We start from the raw sequence: 22,500 nt of genomic DNA on the forward strand, positions 1-22,500 counted from the left end.
ACTGTTTGGCTCCTTCTTGCAGCGTCGCCCAGCACATGGCCCATGCCGCAGATGGAAGGACTGTGCTGTCCGGGATCTACGTGCCCGTGGCGTGGAGGCATCATGGTATGATGTTGCATGTGAGTCCCGCGCGGAGTGGCGCAGCACCTACCAAGAGCCTGACAATGCGCCTGAGCCTCCGCCCCGAGTGGTATGTACGGTATACGGACGGGATTTTGCACGGAAAGGAGACATGGCTCGGCATAAGTGTCTGGAGGAGCGTGCGCGGCCTGTGTCTGAGCAGCGGGGCGCCAGTCAGTGTGGGCGGTGGCTGAGAAGCCGCGGTGGCTTGGTCCGGCATGTGTGTGCCGCAACGGTGGATGCCACAGTGCCACCTGGAGCTACCGGAACGTCGGCACCGGCGGAGGGATGTTGTGCCGCGCATTGTGACAGGTGTGGTCGCTGCTTTCGCGGTGTCCGGGGACGGGGCAGGCATCGCTGTTCAAGGGTGGCGCATAGACCAACAGCAGAGGAGCGCTCAGCCTTCCAGCACGTGTGCATATCCGGCAAGCGGATGCGACTACCCGTGCACCTGGAGCGTCATCGGGCGTCGTGTCCTCTCTCTCTTTCTTCTCAAGTTTCCCAGTGGTGGGATCACGTGACCCTTTTGCGCCAGTGACTCTACAGGACAGGTGTGTGTGTGTGTGTGTGTGTGTGTGTGTGTGTGTGTGTGTGTGTGTGTGTGTGTGTGTATCCTTAGCTGTTGAATGGTGCCATCCCAGCACAAACTGCCATGGCTTCTGCTGTAGCATCACTATCATCGCCTCTGGCGATGGGCGTCAAATGGTCAAATGGTGTATCCTTGTGAACGTGAGAAAGAGTGAGGACTTGAGAAAGAGTGAGGACTTGAGAAAGAGTGAGGACTTGAGAAAGAGTGAGGACTTGAGAAAGAGTGAGGACTTGAGAAAGAGTGAGGACTTGAGAAAGGGTGAGGACTTGAGAAAGGGTGAGGACTTGAGAAAGAGTGAGGACTTGAGAAAGAGCGAGGACTTAAGAAAGAGTGTGAACTTGAGAAAGGGTGAGGACTTGAGAAAGGGTGAGGACTTGAGAAAGGGTGAGGACTTGAGAAAGAGTGAGGACTTGAGAAAGGGTGAGGACTTGAGAAAGAGTGAGGACTTGAGAAAGAGTGAGGACTTGAGAAAGGGTGAGGACTTGAGAAAGAGTGAGGACTTGAGAAAGGGTGAGGACTTGAGAAAGGGTGAGGACTTGAGAAAGGGTGAGGACTTGAGAAAGGGTGAGGACTTGAGAAAGAGTGAGGACTTGAGAAAGAGTGAGGACTTGAGAAAGAGTGAGGACTTGAGTGGCTGTGTGAAATAACACAGTCCTACTGTGACTACTGTCGCAGGTCACACGACTCTAGTCTTGTTCTCACCCGGGTGACCACCACTACGTGTTGAGTTTCACGATTAGCATTACACATATAACTATGGCTGCTCTTCTCAGTTCGTCAATCTTCCATTGCTCGCTCACCTTAGAAGTTAGCTGTTGAAGCTCGTGTCGCCGTTTGAGTCAGGGATTGTGTTAATCCGCTTTCTTCGTGTGACCGGTTATTCGTGAAAATCGTGTAATCTGCGTGTTGTACTGTGTCGGTGGGTGTTGCATGCTCCCTACAGCTATGATCTCGTACTGTAGCACCACCACCCTCAGTGCGTTTACGTTGTTTGAACTAAACTGCCTGCCCGTGCTCTGTACTCTGTGTGTGTATAATCCTGGTCTGTGTGTGTGTGTGTGTGTGTGTGTGTGTGTGTGTGTGTGTGTGTTCGTGTATGTGTGTGTATGTGTATAGTCCTGGTGCATAGCGATGTGTAGCTGTTCTTCTGGAGACCGTGTTGCTGTTTGAAAAGGTCCGCTTTCGCTTTGTCAGCGTTCGTGCGGGGATTGCAGTTATTATCCGTGGGCTTTCCCCTTCTGGCTCCTCTGCTCGTGTGCGTACGCCCACTGATGTTGCTGTAGCCGGTATTGCGATATTGCACGCGCTCTGGGCGTTCAAGATAGGGTTTTGTTTGTTGAAGGCTGTCACCAGCTGTGCAACGAGGATTGTCTTGCTCAGCCTCTAAGGGCCCGGTCACACATGAACTGGGATTCGCTTCGGCGACGAGGTTCGGCGGCAGCGAGCCTGGTGTCGTTCCAGAGAAACCATGTGTGCATGGTCACACATACAAACAGGGCAAACTCCTACTTTGGCGGAAAATGAGAGTAAAGTGGACTGTGGTGCATACAGTACGGAGAATGGACGAGGTCAATGACTATCTTGCACGTATTTTCGGTGCATGGACATCATACGCATACAAATTTCTCGTAGCAAGTCCATATACAGCAGACCGTGGTGTTTTCCGCTGAAGCGAATCAGCAGAAGCGACAGTCTCGCTTCGAAAATTTTGGCGGAAGCGGATTGGAGTTTCCGCTGAAGCGGAAGTTCCGCTTTTCGCCGTTGCCATGCCATTTTTCGCTCCTGCGACCTCGCTTCAGCGTATACGCTACTTTCGAGTGCATGTGTGACCGGGCCCTAACTCACCCTGCTGATGGGCCATGACCAAAAATCCGGTGAACCTGAGGTGTCATCTGCGGCGGAGGGACCGTATTTGTGTGTCTGGATTGAAGAAAAGTAATGTGCAACTGATTGCAGTGGAGTTTGCGAATGCTTAGAAAGGTTCAAGCTCTAACTCAAACTGGTTGAAATGCACACGGGGAGATATCTGTAGATGATGCATGGCCCGGTTTCATTGTACATTTGTACGTCGCTATTAAAGTAGGTCAGTTGTCCTTGACTGGTGTGGAATCTATGGTACTCTTGAAAGTCACACGAACAGTGCTGGTAAGGTTTGGCTCTGGAAGCTACTCTAGTGCAAACGCAACGTCCGTCATTCCACTGCCAACAGTGTGTTGCTGCCATCCTAGTGTCATTCCACTGCCAACACACAGTGTGTTGCTGCCATCCTAGTGTCATTCCACTGCCAACACACAGTGTGTTGCTGCCATCCTAGTACACCTAGCCCTACACTCTGTGTGTTCTGTTCTGCTGCATTATACCGTATTCGATAGCAATACTTCTGTTAGTACACAAGGTAGATAATTATTGTGTGTGTGTACGTGTATGTGTGTGTGTGTACATGTATGTGTGTGTACGTGTGTACGTGTGCACATATGTGTATGTATGTGCGGTTGTGTGCATGTGTGTGTTTTAGGTACGTATCCTGCGGCTGGGGCTGGAATGATCACGACAAGAGAGACGAGATCTTCGACGAGCGCGCCTGGTATGTCTTTTGTGCTGCGTGTGTACGTGCCTGCGCGCGCGCGCGTGTGTGTGTGTACATGTAATGTGATAGCACGCAATCATAGTGGATATGAGACTTAACCTGATACAGCACCGACTTAGTAATTTGTGGTCTCAACTGGAAATGTGTGTGTAAGGGGTAGGATTGCTCTGGGAAAAGTCTTCCATTTAGTATCCATTCACAATAAATGTATCACTTTTTGCGACACGATGTGCGATACTTGCGACAACTAAACAATGCCTGTCTCAAACTGTCGCAAGCAGCAGGACGACCACTGTTTCAGAAGATGACCGGAGTTTAACTTTTACGACACATGCGGCGTACTTCAATGGAGTGCAGTTGCATGCATGTAGCGTGCGCGTGCACGCACTGTGCACTGCATGTAGATGTCGCAGAAGGAAAAAAAACCCGTGGATCATGTGTCGCAGTTGCAGCTCGTCGCAAGTCGCACATCGCATTGCAAAAACTGGTTCTGTAAGAGTTGAAAGTGTAAAGAGTCTTAAAGTTTAACAGGTTGCTCATTGTTTCCACTTTGCGGGCACAAAGTTTAACGACGCCTGCCATCGGACGTCCGCCCTGTTTTGCTCTAGCACAGATTAGAGAGGGACTAGTTTTACTTGTAGGTAACGTTCCTTAGGGGTCGTCGCAAAAGCTTTTTTGTCGTCCCTGAAACGAACATCATTCATTGGGGTCCTTAGGTTAGCTATGGATTGTGAATTTTTGGGTAAAATGTAGAAGCGTGCAGCTTTGAAAGGAAAGTTACTGAAAAAAGATTTAAAATCTCGATTTGTAAGTATGGCAGCATGCTTTTTACAAATGTTATTCAAATCGTTTCGTAATCGATTGGATATTTGCTGAGAATTCAGTTTCGTCATTGCAAGATGAGAACGAAAACTTATAGAACTTCTTATCAGAAAGTTGTCTATAACACCCAGCAGAGCAATCTACTGAACTTAAAATAACTGTAGCTAAGTTTTTATCAGCTTGGCAGATTTTAATATCTGTGCGATCTCTAAGATCATTGTAAGCAGACAGTTCTTTAGGAGATAAATTACATTTTCTGTTACGAGCGACTGAAATGCTAGAGAACAACTTGTGGCGAAACTCTAACAAGTTGCTTTCAGTGCCGGGTAAAGCAAGAGGAGGATCTTTGGAAGATTTAAGATGAAATTTAGGGATATAAACAGAATTGTTCACTGTAGGAGCAGATCTGGCAAAACAATCCTTCCATCTAACTTGCTTTTGTAATTTATCAAAATCAGTAATCGTGCAGAAGTAGGAATACGTAGTAACGCGAAACCGATCACCATATCCTAGAACTTGTTTTTGAATTGGGGAGAAGGAAAAGTTTGAAAACTTATGAACACCGGAGTTAATCACAAATTTACAATGATCTCGAATTCTGAGATTCCAAATGACTGTATTGGGCCCTCAGATCCTCCAGCGTCTTTTGCCCTTTCGGTGGGTAGCAACTTTTCTGCTGCCAGACTTACAAGTTTTTTTGAATGGTTTTTAGGTTTTGTGGATGTTTTTGGCTTTTGAATCTTTTTCAAAGAAGGAGCTTTAAGCGCTGCTGCAACTTCCTTTTTAATCAAGGAGCCTATTTCCTCCGCCAGTGGCGGAAGAGAAGAAACACATCTGTGTGCATGTCTACGTCTTTCTGTTCTTTTTGTTTTAAGGATTCAGAGCGCTTGGATCTGAGGGCCTTTGCAAAACCAGCAGATTTCTTTTTGGCAGAAAGAAAATCGAAACGAGACAATAGAAGGCTAGCAAATTCGGCAGTGAGTTTATCTGAAGAGCATTGTGAGACAAAATCGTAGAAATCGGTCCTAGCTTCTTTAACAGTAGACTCGGCCTTCTGAGTTTTACAGGAGCTTGAGGCAATCAGTGAATTAAATTTACATACTCTGTGGCCTCAATGAGTTGAGCTGCATTAGTAAGTTTGGCGACCTTCTTTAAAATGTAAGCATCAAAAGTGTTGGCGTCTAATTGAGCCTGCAACAAGTTGACTTTCTTAGAGTGTTCGGCCAAGATTTTCTCGCTAGTGTGTATACGATTCAGACACCGGTGTACATACCCTTCCAGCTCTTGATCAGGAAGAGGACTTGCGCCAGCCAGAATGTTGCTGACAAAATTTAATGGTAGAGGAGAAACATTGTTATCTTCTCAACGGCGTTTTGCTGCAGTAGCGGTAGCAACAGGCGGTGTAGAGGTAGACGCAGGTGGGTGAAGACCGAGCACACGAACGCGAGAAATTGGAGTGAGTCCAGTGAGTCCTTGACGCTCCATGGCTCTCCGGGAACTTTCCAGCGTGGTCCTCAAAGTCAGCAAGACCAGTGTTGGGGGTAGTAAGTGGATGGCTGCACTGTCTGTGGGAAGTTGTGCAGAGCAACGTACGCCTTTTTTCAAAACCTCAACACGAGCTGGATGGGCAGCAATCGGCTGTCGGAATATGCGCGCCATCTTGCAGCTAGAATACCAGGTGCATTTTCAATTATTTGGAGGAATGCTTGCAAGTCGATAATTGAAAATGCGCTGGCACAGAGATAAATTCTTCCCCGGATATGGCCACATGAGGCATCCTTGCAGAGGGAATGCTTCATCTCCAACAAGGAAGCAAGGACACTTTCCAAGGCCAAGGACTGAGTTGTCTGCGTCTGGAATGCCTGCCGCTGCATCCTTCAAAGCTTGTCCGAAGCTGGAGTTAGCGAACACACCACCATCACTTTGCCGTCCACTAGCGCCATCATGGACCATTAGAAACCGGTACCGAGCATCGGCAACCGCCATCAAAACGATGGAATGATGGTTCTTGTAGTTGAAGAAAGGGCTTCCAGAATTATATGGGGCCTGCATGTTGACATGCTTCCCATCAATGGCTCCGACGCAATGCGGCATGTTCCACCGAATGTAAAACTCTTGAGCAACGGCTTTCCAACCAGAAGGTGTCTTCGGGCACTGCAGGTAGCCAAATAGCCTTGCACACCTCCGTGATGATCTTGTGCGCAGTGGAGTGACCAGGACGGAGTGAAATAGACACGTCCTGGGCGGACGCCCCGCTCGCTAGGTATTTCAGGGTGAGCACCAGATTGTCAGCATCTGTGATTGTTGCTCGTACTTTACTCCAGTATCTTCTTCTCTTCCGTAAATGTGGCCTCACATGATCCAGCTGCTTGTCGAAAACTGGGGGTGACACCCGGACGTATTTGAAGTGGATCTCTCCATCGTTCTGCCTCATATCCAAGTAATCGGACTGGGACTCACCTTTTTGTAGACAGTTTCTGGAAGACAGCCAGTACACAGGATGCCTCCTCAACTGTGAGCTCCTTGCCTTACTAATATGAAAAGTATAGATACAAACGACGACAAAGGTGACTCTCTCTGCTCTGCTTCTCTTCTCTTCCACACCAGCACCAACTAAGCTGCGAAAAATCATCAAAACAAACTTTCTTCTCCTGCCCTGGCCACTGCCATGGTCAGCCCAGGGCCCGTCGTGGAAACACAGGGAAGAAGAGCTGAGAAAAAGGCCCATTTACAATACTAACGTTACTTTTAGCGACGTGACATGCGGTCCACGGCGAGGTGCGACTGCAGCTTAAGATTCACAAAGTACTTTGGTTTTGTGACGTTGCAGGGCCCATCATGCAAACTTTCGAGCAATGCAAACTTTACTTTGGTAAAGTACATATACTTTGGTACATGAAAGTTTGCATTATGGGCCCTGCAATGTCACAGAAGTTGTCACAAAACCAAAGTATTTTGTGAATTGTGTTCTGGCGTCGCACCTCGTCGCAGGTCGCGTCGCAAAAATTGGTATTGTAAACAGGCCTTTGCTCATTTCTTCTTTCCTGTGTTTCCATGGTGTTACCTGTGTTTCCATGGTGTTACCTGTGTTTCCATGGTGTTACCTGTATTTCCATGGTGTTACCTGTGTTTCCATGGTGTTACCTGTGTTTCCATGGTGTTACCTGTGTTTCCATGGTGTTACTCGGTACAACACTGTATAGTTTACAACTGTCTTGCATGGCGGTACCGCCGTCTTGTGTGAGTGTTGATCTTGTCTTTGCAGTCATCCTTGAGTCCCTGGCTGTGCTTTTCAATCTTGCTTGCTTGCTGTGTGTGTTTGTGTGTGTGTGTGTGTGCGCGTGCGCTTGCTTGCTGTGTGTGTGCACTAGGTTCATCATTGCACGTTCAGCTGAGGACAACGCACCATTGGGTTTGGTAAACTTCCGATTCGACATCGACGAGCAAGTTGAGGTGCTATATGTGTAAGTCGTTCCACCTGTAATAGGCCATTCACACGACGTGTAAATACTTGCACATGTGTGACCAAGATAACACTGGCAAACCGTGATCCAGTTCACACGGTGCTGGGCAAACTTTGCAACCGTCAATGTATCCATAGTGACCTCCTGAAAATGCCGGGAAATGTTCAATTTGGAATTTTCCCTTGTTCAAGCACTGCATTTGCAGTACGCACTGTCAACAACCGACACTTTTCCTGGCGTGCAAAGATAATCGCGAGCAAAAGGGCCTCGGCCAAGATAAAAAATCAGTTGCACGCGTGTGGCCAAGTTTATCGTATCCGAGTAAATATCCTTGGAAACGGTACGATAAACTAAGTTTGCCCGTCGTGTGAATGGCCTATAAGCATGGCTTGCATGGCTTTGAAGCATGGCTTGCATGGCTTGCATAGCTTTGAAGCATGGCTTGCATGGCTTGCATAGCTTTGAAGCATGGCTTGCATGGCTTGCATAGCTTTGAAGCATGGCTTGCATGGCTTGCATAGCTTTGAAGCATGGCTTGCATAGCTTTGAAGCATGGCTTGCATAGCTTTGAAGCATGGCTTGCATAGCTTTGAAGCATGGCTTGCATAGCTTTGAAGCATGGCTTGCATAGCTTTGAAGCATGGCTTGCATAGCTTTGAAGCATGGCTTGCATAGCTTTGAAGCATAGCTTGCATAGCTTTGAAGCATGGCTTGCATAGCTTTGAAGCATAGCTTGCATAGCTTTGAAGCATAGCTTGCATAGCTTGCATAGCTTTGAAGCATAGCTTGCATAGCTTTGAAGCATGGCTTGCATAGCTTTGAAGCATGGCTTGCATAGCTTTGAAGCATGGCTTGCATAGCTTTGAAGCATGGCTTGCATAGCTTTGAAGCATGAAGCAGTTGAAGAGTGTGTGTATGTACAGGCATGCCTTTGTCTTGGTGCATCGCTTGCACATACAGTTGCGCAGGGGCGTCAGACTCGACTACGGTATTGACCGTGCCACTCTCTTCGCCCCAGGTACCCCGGTACTCCTTATAAAACACTGATCTGGGCTCTAAATTAAGTAAATTTCCAGAATTTTCGGCTCAGCCACCACTCCCCACGAGTAAATTGTGCTTGGGGTGGCTGACCGTACTACACTACAATATGTTTTGACGCCCCTGTTGTGGCTTTAGAAGTGTGAATTAGTTCCACCTCCTCTTTCATTGATGAGCAGGCCGCAAGCTGATGCTTATGCTTGCATTTAGATTTTAGAAGTGTGGTTTGAACATTTGCTGATGTGGCATAAGGCCACACGTTTTTATTTCTATGTTTCTCGTCACCTGAAAACCTAAAAACGTATGCGAGAGGTTGAAAAAAATAAAAAAAAGTTTATTAGACCGTTGTTCACACTAAAATCTACGAATGCACCATGCAAAATAGCATCCATAGTTAGCAACTAGTATGTGTAAGGAGCTTCTGTTACAATCTGTGCATGTGCAGCTAGATTGTGCACAAACAATGCCGACCTCGCATCATGTGTCGCGCAGGCCAGGCCACATTATGTACATGTGCTTGAGTTTGCTGGTCCCCACATGCAGTCAATGCAGCACAGTTTTTTTTCTTTTTTTCCTCCAGACTCCTGAATCGTACGCGCGCGGGTGACGAGAAACATAGAAATAAAAACGTGTGGCCTAACACGTGTTATGCTCAGTTCGTTCAGCGTGTGTGTGTGCCCTCTCCTGATATATGACCTGCAAGCGTTTGATACTAAGAACAGTGTTGTGTTTGTGTGTTTGTATGCGTGTGTGTGTGGTGTGTGTGTCTGTGTGTGTGTGTGTGTGTGCGCGTGCATGCGTGTGTGTGTGGTGTGTGTGTGTGTGTGTGTGTGTGTGTCTGTCTGACTTTACGTATGTGCTGTCCGCTAGGTACGAGATCCAGTTGGAAAGGAGTGTTCGGCGGAAGGGGCTTGGCCGCTTCATGATGCAGCTAACTCAGCTCATTGCTGCAAAGTAAGTTTTTATCCCTTGTCACTGGCTTTGTGTGTGTGTGTGTGTGTGTGTGTGTGTGTGTGTGTGTGTGTGTGTGTGTGTGTGTGTGTGTGTGTGTGTGTGTGCACTTGTGTATGGATGTTACAGTCCATTTCAAAAATATAGAAGCACAGTATTTTTGAAGGGGTTAGGGTTAGGGTTACGGTAGCTCAGCATGTACAGTATGTAGCTGCTGCAGAACACGGTATCCCCTGCTCCAGAACAAGCACACACAGGTCTGAAGGACATCTACAGATAGGAGGAATGTTTGCCTACCAGTAGTCATACGACAATACAGTGTCACCTGGCAGAGGTGACCACTCATCTCCCTACCACTGCCACAGCCACTGCCACTGCCTCATGAGTTCAGTAAGTACCCACGGTGCATATCCAAGGCCAGATTCACCCTGCTATCCGATAGCAGTATTTGACAAACCCGTTCTCAAATATTTGATGAACAAGGCTACCGGTGATCTGCAAAATGGGGATCACGTTATTTTTTGCAGCGTGCATGGCTGGACAATGCGCAAGCCTATCCCGATGGCATGGTAAAGCAAAGAGCCTACATAGGTTGTTGTTACCAGGTGAAGCACGGCTGGCTACTAGTAGTCGGTGTGAGCATCGGGTATTCACTGTTGGCACGCCTGAGAGGCTCCAGCAGCAGCTCTGAGACCTGCATGTAGCATTGTAGTAAGTTGTCTTGTTTGAAATCTTTTATTCTCACGATGCCCTGTGGGCAATAAGAGAAGAAGAAACACGAGTACGGGGATATATGTGACAGTCGTTCTTGTTCTCGTTGTTTGTGTGTGTGTGCGTGCGCATGTGCGTATGTGTGTGTGCGCATGCGCGGGTGTGTATATGGGTGGGTGTGTGTGTTTGGCCTATCTCCAGGGCATCAATGGCCAAAGTTGTAGCCACCGTCTTCAAAGGTAATACATTTGAGTGGGACATTTGGAAACAATGCCTGTGGTCCACCTTTCTTCGTCCCCCCCCCCCTCTCTCTCTCTCTCTCTCTCTCTCTCTCTCTCTCTCTCTCTCGCTCTCTCCCGCTCTCTCTCTCTCTCTCTCTCTCTCTCTCTCTCTCTCTCTCTCTCTCTCTCTCTCTCTCTCTCTCTCTCTCTCTCTTCCTCACACACTTGCACACATGCACACACAGACATGCGCGCTTGGAGTAGCTATTTTGTAGGGCTGAAACGATCATTCAATAACTCCTAACGATCAGCCAATATCATTAACGATCGATTTATTGGTTTTATCGATTCTTGTTGGCTCTACCCGTGTACCTCGAACCCCAGTTTAGGAAGAAATTCCATGATACCTCTGCAATGTTAGAGATTTGTGGCACCGCACTGTTGACAACTGAATCTTGTCATCATCCTGTGGCAACTGCTCTTATCTCCGCCCTCTCCCAGAAATGCACCAAAAAGCCAAAGCCCTCTCTCCCAATCTCTTTCAAAGCCACAAATCAATTGTATTGTGCTTGAAAGTACATGATTGTACAGTCGTCCCTCTTTAATCCGGCACTTTATAAACCAGCACCCTCTATACACCAGCATAATTTTCATTAGCAAAAATGTCCTCTTCATGCACATAGCAACAGTAGATCAAATCTGTTAATCCAGCACCCTCTCTAATCCAGCAGAATTCTCTAGCACGAATGGTGCCGGATTATAGAGGGACCACTGTACTCGTATTCACTACCGGATGGAGTGCAAGGGCTAGAATGCTGTCACTGATATGCATGCATAAAAAAATCGTTAGCACTCGTTTTGAACACTGACGATTATCGATTGCACTCTTAACGATCGATATGCGAGTTATCGGTATAATTGTTTCAGCCCTACTATTTTGTCTAGGGTGTTTCACGATACCCAGTTTAGTAGAAGAGGATGAGTAATCGTTGTCACTCAGAGTTGACTGAGAGTTTCTCACGCGCTAGCTGATCATCAGACAGTAGAGAGGTTAAGATGTACGTTATTTCCGACGTGACGCGAAAGTTTAGCTAGTGCTATTTGGCTCTCGCGTCGGAAAACAACGCGAGTGACCTGCAGGTCACGTCGAAATTTGGAGTTTTACGCCAACTTTGACGTGAACTTGCGAGTCACGTCGGAAATAACGTGCATCTTAACCTCTCTAATCTGTAGTTTACCTGTAGATGGGCATTTTGGCATTGTGCTTTGTGTGTGCACGCGTGTGTGTGTGTGTGTGTGTGTGTGTGTGTGTGTGTGTGTGTGTGTGTGTGTGTGTGTGTGTGTATAATTAATATTAATTATGTGTTTAACTGGTTTGAGGGAAAGAGAAAACGGGAAAAGTCTGAAGAAAAAATTGACTGTCACCACCAGGACTCGAACCAGGGACCCTCGCTTGTAGCCAGCGATGCTCTAACCACTGAGCTATGGTGTAGTCGTCATCCCAGCAGAGGCCGTTCAACATTTTCTTCAGACTTCGTAACTCACACTTCCTATGAATCCACACAGGCGGGTGGGACGCAGCCCTCACTGTAACCCACACACTTCACGTACAAACTAGCACGCGGGGAGCCCCAAGTCATAAAAATATTAACTGGTTTGAGGGAAAGAGACAAACGGGAAAAGTCTGAAGAAAAAATTGACTGTCACCACCAGGACTCGAACCAGGGACCCTCGCTTAATTATGTGTTTACGTGTATATATGTATATGTGCATGCAGAGAACATGGCATCAATGAAGTTCTTCCTACAAGTACTCAAGTAAGGCTAGGTCTAAATCATGAGATCCGCGGCAGGGGCTGTCTGAGGCCCGTAAACTGCCTGTTAGTTCTAATCCATGACATCCGGGGGCTGTCTGAGGCTGGCTGTTGCTTGCAGGGATGTAGCCGGCAAACTGTCGGTTGGTTTGCACAGCCATTGGTGGGTTTTCGACACAAAGTACAAGACTTGAGCCCAAGACCAGTTCTGATTGTATCACTGTAGTTGTGCTGTGTAGTACGTACGGCATTCGTACCACTTCCAGGGCGTCAACGGCTGGGCAAGTCCGGGACGCCACTTTGTTTTGGAATTTCATGCAGCACCACTGTACGAGAGTAGTGACATCGATACCTTGATAAATCACTGTCTTTTACTGTGGACTTTGTAATGAGTTGGATGTGAGTCCTGGTTACCGCCTATGATTGTTTATAGTAAAAGTGTAGCAGTTTGTGGAAATCACTTTCTGAAACATCAAGGTATGTGTGCGCGTGTGTTTTGCAATGGGTAAGCTTGACCGTGGTCCGGGACAAAGTGGTGTTCTTTTTGTCTATTTCTGTGTGCGTTTGCACGTGTCTATGCATGGGCATCAAGAGTACATAACCCCCCCAGAGTGTGCAACTCCACTATGGGTGCTGTCCCGACAGAATTTCAAGTTGACGTCATTTTGATGATGCAATGCGCACTGTACACGGATTACCAGACGAATCCGGAACCTGTGGTTGACCGAAGCAGATCGATCCTGTACAAATTATTGGAAAGAAAAACGTGTGATGCGTTGACACCCGTACACATGTTGTAAATCACTGGTGCAAGGAGCATTGCGTCATAAATAATGACGTCAACTTGAAATTCTGTCGGGACAGCAGGGTATGTGGGAGTTGCACACTCTGGGGGGTTATGTACTCTTGATGGGCATGCATGGATGTGCGTGCGTGCGTGTTGTGCGATGTGTAAGCTTGACCGTGGTCCGGGACGAAGTGTTCTTTTGTCTATTTCCGTGTCCGGATGTGCATTCGCACACGTCTATGCCTGGACATGCACATGCGTGTGTGTGCGTGTGCATGTGTGTGTGCATGTGTGTGTGTGTGCATGTGTGTTCACATGCACTTGTTCTTCGTTTCCCTCAGGTTTGATTACGACGACACATCGCCGTGCGTGTGTGACCCTGGCAACGGTGAGGACTACGCACACGAGATTGTCAGCAAACGACTGCGTCCCGTGCAGGCCGCTGTTGCTGTGGTGCCGGCCGCTAGCGCTGCTGCCGTGGCCTAGTCGGCACGGTAACCACCACTCTGCCGGCCGCTGGTCTCCATGGTGGAGTATGGATTTATGTCTCCTCTTGCCTGCCTTTGGTCTCCATGGTAACGGCTGAGCGTGGAGTTAACTCGGCTCTTGCCTGCATTCGATAGGGGTTGAGCGTGGATTTCTCTCTGCTCCCCTTTCCTGAGGTACGAGATGGTATCGTGAAGAGATGTGCCTAGTCACGATTGAAGTCACCTTGCCGATTTCATTGTCAATGAACTGTGTGGGATTCACCGCCGCCTTAGTGCAAGCTGCAGTATCAACGACAACCTACCGGTGGAGATCGCCAGGCTGGTGGTTTAGGCAGTCCATGGCGTCGTCGTCCCTGTCGATAACCCTCTCCTTGAGCCAATGTGTTTGTCATCGTGCATGTCGGCCAGCTCTGTATTGTCGTGTACCGCCGATACATGTACTCCGCGTCTCCGCTATATGAACGTGTTGCCAGTTTCAGCACAGGATTGGTTGGCTTCACCTGAGCTCACTGCCGTCGCCATTGTCGTCATGGCCGTTCCCCGGTAATTTGAGCGGGCGTGCCTCGCGTACCTTCCAGTTTGTTGCCGGTACGTCAACGTTACATTTTTGAACCCGTCGCTTCGTTCTCGGACTCGGTTTGTCGCAGCTCATTGCTTGAAGACAATCGATCACTGCCCACGCTTCACAAAATGTGTGGACATGTCCAACTTTTCGCTGCCAGTAGATACAGCCTACATGTAGACAGGTAGTTGTTTGAAATTGAACCGAGTACAACGGTACGGAATAGTGGTAATAGTAGTAGTGTGGGGAACAACCAACCTTTTTTTCTCCTTTTTTTAGTTTTTTTTTACCAGAGTATGATAGATTTCTCTTTTACCTGTCTAAAATGATTTGCCAAGCTTTTCAAGATTTTTACGTACCCGTTCCTTGCCCGTTCCCGTGGCCACCGCAACGCCCGACAGGACAAGCTAGTTGGCTGGAGAAATGTGACCTCAGGAATAGTGTGATCACACCTTATGTTTACGCCGCCTGTAAACGCACCTAGCCCCAAAACGGAAGACGTGTCGTGAAATAAAACCGGCATGAGCATGCGAGTAGTGAACATGTGGGAGAAAGAAATGCATTATCTATCCACACATGCAATGGAAATGATCTTGAATGTGGTACTGTGGTATGAATGTGACCGGGTTTAAAACATACAAAACAGCATATCCGAAATCCGAACAACGGAAGATTACAATCTTGACTCCTATCCCTTACCCGATATTAATATTGTAAGGCGAGATGATAAACGTGGTGGCTATTGAATGGGTTGGCTTTAATCCAGTTAAGCTATGTAGCTGCCCATTCAAAACGTAGACTTGTGCTTGTAGTGATTGTAATGGTGTCTTGGCCACACTCACTGAAATGGGTGGTCCAAGCAAGCAGGCCTGTGCTGCTGCACTTATTGAAAGTGTTATTGTACATCTGGGTCTTGACAAGAATTATCTGCTTATGACGCATGCAGCGCACATCGAACACTAGTTTAAGCAAGTGCACCAGTAAAGCCGCCATGCATGCATACTCTGACAAGGTGACATCTATATACAGGCTACGCCGCTCCGGGTAGAGTTCACTATGACATCATCTCAGTCATATCGTTTATGGTGACATCATCTCACCCATCTGTGGCATCTCAGGGTCTCCGCAATGTTTCCTGGAGAAGTGGCCACACATGCCACATGGATCAGATTGTGCTTCACTTCCCCTGGATCACATTTAACCGAAACAGGCACAACCACGCTTGCATGAGCGCACTGTGATGGAATTGAGCTGCTCAGACGCATCTCAGAAGCGATATCCGTAGTACTGCTCTCTCAGCCGGCTGTCTGCGGCGCGGCGCTGTTCCACCAGCCGGCGCTTGGCAGAGCCGCACAGGAACTGCGCCAGGTGCGCGGCGCGCTTGCGGTGCAGCATCTTGACCACCTCGTCGTCGTAGCGATGACGCTCTGCCCCGTCGCCATGGGAGCGATGACGTCGCCGCAGCTCATCCTCCAGGTCCTCGCTCTCGGCCATGTAGATGCTGAGCTCTTCCTGCTGGTCGTCGTGCTTTGCACCGCGCTCCAGTAGCCGACGTGTGGCCAGCCTAGGCCAGGGTTAGAACACACAGGCGACGACGCGTTGCACATTAGCATGGGCACACACAGACACAAAACACACACATGCACACATACATGTAAAGTTACATACTTACACACAGAATTTAGACACATACAGACAGACGTGTACAATACTCAGCAAAAACCTATAAGGAGTTTGAGCGTCTCCTGAAAAGCCCCCACTCCGTAAGGTGTGCACAGTGAGCAGTGGAGCTTAGAAACAATTTGAACGACAAGCCGACCAATTGCAATGGAGTTGTCATTCAAATAGCTGGGCCGTCGAAAGCCAACAAAGCAGGGCGCGCAATTAAGCCACCACTAAGCAGCTGCTCGTGGAAAGAGTTGTCTTGGCTCTATATACTTACAGGTTGGCACGTGCGTCTTCGCAATGTCCGTCTGTGGCCTGCTGTGCAGCGTGCTGGATGGCCGCCAGTCCAGTCACTGCAATGTGACATGCCTGCGTGTGTCACAGCCAGGTGCATGAAACACACACACACACACACACACAGGAAGGAAAATACAGACGCAAGTTTAGAATAGTGTATGTACAGGCTCCTGTGAACACAGTAGATGCAGAATTTACCACGTGCGCACTCTGCAATGGCTACAGGAGACTACAGTGGATGGGAAAACACGAGAAGAGACAGATAGACTGACAGACTGACAGACTGACTGACAGAGAGAGAGAGACAGACAGACAGAGAGAGAGAGACAGACAGACAGACAGACAGACAGAGACAGACAGATTGCATATCATGACTGACCTCTTCCACGGCATCTCTGTTCCTGGACACCGGCCGGTATGCACTGATAACACGTAGGTATTGAGTACCATCCGGTCTGGTGTACTTCAACTGAACCTGTATACACACACACGCACACACACACACGCACACACACACACACACACAGCACAAACCAGCACAGCATACCGGTTATAAATTCGTAAATGCTACCTAAACTGTTTTCGTTGTTGAAGAAGGCTGCTAAAACATTTTGTAGAACTTGACCTGAGTGTCCTGGTTACTCTACTGCACTGTGCTAAGTAATAATACGTACTACTTGTAGTATCGCAAGCACATGGCACATCACTACAAGGCATCCGTCAATGCATCTGCTGACCGGCATACAGTGTAGACCTGAGACTGTATCACGCAAAGGTAGCTTCTATAACTGCAGACAACAAAGAACGCATCCAATTGCTACAACATGGCCACAGTGCGTACGGCATCCACCTCGCTGTTTTTGATTAGAGGCACCAGCCTGTACGCAAGTATGCCAGCTCCTACCTGAAAGGGAAGCTTGTTGGCGCTCAGTCCGTGTTCCCGGGGTCGCACGTGGAACGGGTAGGTGAGATCGGTCTGTTGCGTTACGTTGCCAAGCGGTACAATGATACGGCTCAGACCCTGCATAGCACAAACACACACAGATAGACACAGCATGCATGGTCAAAATTAACACAAGCAAATTAACACAAGCAAATTAACACAAGCCGATGAAGGAACTTTTTAAAAGTGCTCGTAATTTAATTGTAACTTGCAATGCATTCAGAATCGCAACGCTAGAGCGGTCAATGAATTTTTGCACTCAGCAACAATCCAATAACAGGCACCGGCGTTTTCAAAACATCTACCATTCACAGGAGCTCATTCAGTATCACTACAGCTACAGTATACGTAGTGGCAGTGTGGCACAGTTGTTTGCAGCTGTATCCAATGCCCGGGTGGGCCACAGAACTGCTTCCTGCTTCAATACGTATCTTGTGAACACTGATGGAGACCAGCGCTCTGCGATGCTGTTTTATACGTATCATCACACGTCACCCTCACACCGAGACAATACTGATGAGGCGGCAGCTTCCACATGCACTACAATAGAGCCGTAACACCAGCTGGCCTGCGGAACTTAGCGAGAAAGCAATGCGAGATAGCGCTGAAGATAGCCCAAGCGGCATGTCTGACAACGCAAGCACTTCTGTGACTAGCTTAAGCACTGCTGGGACTAAGCATTGCAACACTACTACACTAAGCAGTGCAATGCATTCCAGTGCTGACACCCAAGTGTGATTTCCAACTCCCGCCAAACTAGCGCTAAGGGCTGACGGTTACACGTCTTCGGCAATGGCAGTCGGCGTCAAATTCACTGCGGCAGAAAAGCGTGACTTCCTATGGTCAGCCACAGTTGAGGCAAGAAGGACCTCTCACGATTACACCTGAAACATGGCAGGTGGCTGACACCGAAATTTTAATACACCTAATATTGCATGCTATACAGTATTCACTGTCCAATTAGAAAGACTACACTACAGTAGTAAGACGATGCCACATAGCGGTTCAGCACAAGGTACCAGGATCAGAATTCCCATAGACTAAACAGTAGAATCCTTGCCGAGTTCTAGTGTTAAGCAGCATTGCAGCAGTTCTCACCTGCGAGGAGACGGTCTTCTCTAGCTGGAGGGACGGGTGCAGCAGGACACTGAGCTCCACGTCAGTGGCCACCGTGCGGTTCTGAGAAATGAGCCGCAGCTGGCGGGTCAGCTCCAGCGGGTTCAGCTTGTTGACGTCTCCGCCGCTGAGCTCTGCACACTTAGCCACCTGACTCATGTTGCAGTCCTCGCCCTCAATGCCCAAGATGGACACCACCGACTTGGTCTCCCGACACTTCTCACCAATCTGCAAGGACAATAGCGGGCAAAAGAACAAAAAAATATCACGGTCCGCGTCAGACTCGGCCAGAGGTCGAGTTTTCCGCATCCGTAGGAACATCGGGCAAAGGACAACAAGAACAAATGGATGGGACTTATCGACTCAGTATTGAATCAATACTAACAGTGAGACCAGCAGTAATACACAACCAGACAGTTGCCCTGACTTGCGCTGGCAGATGCAATCCATCTTGATTTCCGCCCCAGGCCCATCTTCAGCAACACTCTGAGCAAAACCCTCTTACCTGTACATAGAACTCAGGTCCCCCCTCGCCGCTGCTGTTCAGGGCGCCGAGAGCCACGTTGGGTCGTCCGTCCGTGCACAGGACAATCTCGGCCGCTGCCGTGCTGGTTGCCATGCCAGCGGCGACGGTCAGGGCGGGTCCGAGCGCCGTTGCGCCGCCCTCCTCCAGTGCGTCCACTACCGACGAGAGTTTCCTGTGGAGAAGAGAGTATACAGACACACACACACACACACACGCACATGATGGCATGTGAGTGTCTTGGTCACGGGCTAACACACTTAGATGATGCTCAGCAGTGAAGCACTAGCTTGGTGTGTCTACGGGCATGAAGGCAGGGCTCACTGTTACACGTCCTCTACACACTCAAATTTCGGTCTTTGCAGATCGGTATGAGAACGTATCAAGTTATCCGTGTGGAGAAGTACTACAGTCAAATCTGTCGTAAGCGACCGCCCCTTGGTGCAAGAAAAAGCGGTCGCTTCCGGCAGATGGTCTCTTACGGCAGATGTATGATAAATCCGGCATACCAGGTATATGCTTCCATGTACTCAAATCAACGAGAATAATGTGATTTTTAATATCATTTTATTGGATATTCAACGACGACCATACCCGTATAGCACGCGTATGCGACACGGCAGTAGATCGACACTGCCTGGACTTGAGAGCTACAGCACAGCCTCAGTACAGGCCAGGCGCCAGTCGATCGCACTTGCAAGACAGCGCATTTTCACACTTTGCAGTTGACAGCACACTGGCAAGTACAGTTTCGCACCTTACTGAACCTGGGTCGCGGTCGCTTACAGCAGATTTGAATGCAGCCACCGTGCATGAAATCGCGGTCGCTGGTCGCGCACAGCAGATGGTCGCTCTGGACAGATCAGTTTGTATGTGAAACCGTCGGTGCACGGAAAATCGGTCGCTAACGGTAGATGGTCGCCTACAGCAGAGGTCGCTAACGGCAGATTTGACTGTAGTAGCCAAGTTGTGTACTGCAACAATCTAGAGAAAACCTAGCTTTTCCTACTCACTTTATGGAATTCTCAATAGTGTCCACCTTCAGATCGGCCGCAATGTTCTTTCCCTCGCTCAACAGTCGCTCAAAGTCGTACAGCTTGTCGCCGGCGAGGACGATGGCGTCGGAGGATCCATCACCGTACACGGTCACCTTGCTGCTGAACGTCACCAGCACTACGCGTGTTTTGGGTTTCTCCACCTGCAGATGCTCCAGTTGTCTGTGCTCCAACAAAAAAACATACACACGTGTACACACACACGCACGTGCACACACACACACATAGACACACACACACACAACAAAAGCGGTACACACGTTTGGTTTAGCGGAAAAGTACACGGCCCTGGTGTCCCGGATATGTAATGTATGACCTGCTTACTAGGATACAGGCAACACACTGATGCACCCATCCCCTGGCTCACTCACAACCCAATGCACCTTCACAGTATACCAGCACCCCCGCCCCTACACTCACACACACAGAAATCGTACAGGGTTCTGTCTTTTCACACCGGACTACCTACCGCTTCACGGCAATCTTCATGCAGCTTAGACGGGAGATGTTCTGCTTGGAGCGCGACGAGTCACCACTGCGAATGGCACTCCAGTCAGCTGTACAAGGCAGGCACACGCGGAGAAGTACAAGAACTACCATAGATGAAAAACACTTCACACGAACAGACAATGTCGCAATGCAATGTAGCACCCTTTGGCACGTTTGTACAAGTACGGGACGAGCAGGAGTCGAATGCTGATTAGTTACTGGTAAGAGTTCTGTATAAAATGAAGGGCTACAGAGAAATTTAAATGGCCAAATACAGATAGTGCTGTTGGTATTCTTCTCTGTAAACGCACCAGTTTTGTTCCATTGCGGACTACGGAAGGTCATTGGCATACTGTATTCACTAATGTGGGAATACATGCGGCACAACACTTTTAAAAAGAGTACGGTCCGTGTCTTTCGCAGTGTGTGCACTGGAACTAGGACGCCAGGAGAATAACGATTACGAGACTGGCTGCTGTGAAGCTTGGCATTGCCATGGAATCCCGAGTCCACAACAATGAGGTTTTTTCTGCACCGGGCATACCTTGCAGTTGCTTGACCTCCGTTGTGACGCACATCGATCCGCTCACATCCATGCAGTACACCACCAGCCCGTCCCTGTTCGACGGCTTGGTGGCCGCGGCGGCAGCGGGAGAGTGCAGCATGTAGTCACAGGACGGTGTGGTGGGTACCTGCAATAACGACAACGACAAGGAAATAACGACAACCACCGCAAACAAGAGCAGCAACAGCCACAATAATAACAGCGTGCTGGACACCGAACATAGACTATTATTCTGTTACTTTAGCTTTAGCGCTATTTACTAGCTGAATTCTTATCGCGCTGCTTCTCACACCCAGCTCTTACTGACAGGGTAGTTGGCCTTTATCAATGCTGGTTTGAGAGCTTGCACATCATTGTGAACCTGATGAAGGCAATTTGCCGAAACGTTGTAATATTGTGAAATGAGTTGAAGTATTGCTGTGTTAATGAAAGAGAGCGTGTGGGCTCTACTCTTACCTGTTCAGTAACACTTCGCTAACACTTTTGATTGCAATAACTAATCTCTTGTCTCCATGTCGCTTTTCAATAAAAGAGTTAAATTCACCAGCACACTTCCAGATATGCTACTAGATTAACACCCGTCATTCACACAGCTTCAAAAGATGCTTAGACAAGTAACTCACCTCTTCTGGAGCGACGTCCACCTTGTTTTGTACATTACAGAACTCACTGTGAATAATCAACATAGCACACATACACAGCCACACCGGTTTTTTTTTTTTTTAAACACATGGGACGTCATCTGGATCAGGTGTGTATGTGAGTCGCTGACACAACTAATTCATGTTTGGGCTGGTAGCAGAAAACTATGTGTCCAGTTTTGGGAGGGGAAATCCCACTCCCATGGTATCAGTCAGCATGCTGCAATACATACACGGTACAATCAGTCATAATGCAGGGCATCGCTTTCTGCTGCTGGTTCGCAATACAAAGACAGGTGTATGCCTGGGGGGGCCGGGTGCATATGGGTGGCTTCGGACCCCGCGCAGTATGGAGGGGCTCTGGACTCCTGGCAAAAAATAAGTGTCTCAATGACCTTCGTATACAACAGGAACAAGACAGGAACTCTTCTTCAAGCATAATGCCTGTGCAATTGGTGAAGTAAAATGAAAGTCAACAACAACAACATATACCTGGCTTACCATGTCCAGACCGACGCCGACGTGTCGCGGCCGTCCACCGTCTTCACTGCGGACATTGCCGAGAGGACGGCATAGCAACCGCTGCAGCGCACCGCATCGCCCGTTGCCATGCCGGGCTCGTCGGCAAGGCGACCCAGCTCCACCAGCAAGACGTTGGCAGTGGCGCGGCGACACCGCACTGTCTCTTCTCGACTACGACCACCACCACCAGCACCACGAGATGCGCTGGAGCGACGCCGGAAGCAGCTCTGCAGAAAGCCGCTCTTCTTCGCTAGAAGCAAGACAAGACACGAAAAGACAAGCACACAATGCTTCTTTGTCATTGGATCTATTCTATCCAGTTTGCTTGGTTCGCAAATTCAAACAAACACAACCAACCACAAGCATGCACACACTGTACTGCCTTGTACTGTGAAAGACCCGGGGGGGGGGGGGGGGGGAGGGAGGGGGGGTAGCAATCAGGATGTCGCCCAACTGGTCAATAGCCAGGTGAGGAACGCTGCGCAGTGTTCTCACTATGTAGAATCTTGTAGTAGATGTTTGAGTGGCGAG

The 22,500-nt window shown here is 48.6% G+C and overlaps 2 protein-coding genes across 2 annotated transcripts in view; one reads left to right on the forward strand and one right to left on the reverse strand.

The window, feature by feature from the left end:
* Window positions 1–14,521, forward strand: part of LOC135811865 (N-alpha-acetyltransferase 40-like) — a 24,333-nt gene extending 9,812 nt beyond the window's left edge. Inside the window, exons 6-11 of the mRNA XM_065325103.1 lie at window positions 3,225–3,293; window positions 7,490–7,582; window positions 9,491–9,574; window positions 10,484–10,521; window positions 12,281–12,320; window positions 13,445–14,521. Coding sequence (XP_065181175.1) covers window positions 3,225–3,293; window positions 7,490–7,582; window positions 9,491–9,574; window positions 10,484–10,521; window positions 12,281–12,320; window positions 13,445–13,589 — 469 coding nt within the window. The 3' untranslated portion in view covers window positions 13,590–14,521. The remainder of the gene's footprint in view (window positions 1–3,224; window positions 3,294–7,489; window positions 7,583–9,490; window positions 9,575–10,483; window positions 10,522–12,280; window positions 12,321–13,444) is intronic.
* Window positions 14,522–14,656: 135 nt separating this feature from the next.
* The window catches only part of LOC135811864 (circularly permutated Ras protein 1-like), a 12,750-nt gene continuing 4,906 nt past the window's right edge, over window positions 14,657–22,500 (reverse strand). The window contains exons 6-16 of the mRNA XM_065325102.1: window positions 21,949–22,219; window positions 21,430–21,475; window positions 20,786–20,933; window positions 20,222–20,309; window positions 19,711–19,914; window positions 18,680–18,872; window positions 18,157–18,402; window positions 17,020–17,136; window positions 16,495–16,590; window positions 16,096–16,187; window positions 14,657–15,717 (exon numbers count right to left, since the gene is read on the reverse strand). Coding sequence (XP_065181174.1) covers window positions 15,420–15,717; window positions 16,096–16,187; window positions 16,495–16,590; window positions 17,020–17,136; window positions 18,157–18,402; window positions 18,680–18,872; window positions 19,711–19,914; window positions 20,222–20,309; window positions 20,786–20,933; window positions 21,430–21,475; window positions 21,949–22,219 — 1,799 coding nt within the window. The 3' untranslated portion in view covers window positions 14,657–15,419. The remainder of the gene's footprint in view (window positions 15,718–16,095; window positions 16,188–16,494; window positions 16,591–17,019; window positions 17,137–18,156; window positions 18,403–18,679; window positions 18,873–19,710; window positions 19,915–20,221; window positions 20,310–20,785; window positions 20,934–21,429; window positions 21,476–21,948; window positions 22,220–22,500) is intronic.

This window comes from Sycon ciliatum, chromosome 3, assembly GCF_964019385.1.
Source record: "Sycon ciliatum chromosome 3, ocSycCili1.1, whole genome shotgun sequence".
NCBI classification, from domain to species: domain Eukaryota; kingdom Metazoa; phylum Porifera; class Calcarea; order Leucosolenida; family Sycettidae; genus Sycon; species Sycon ciliatum.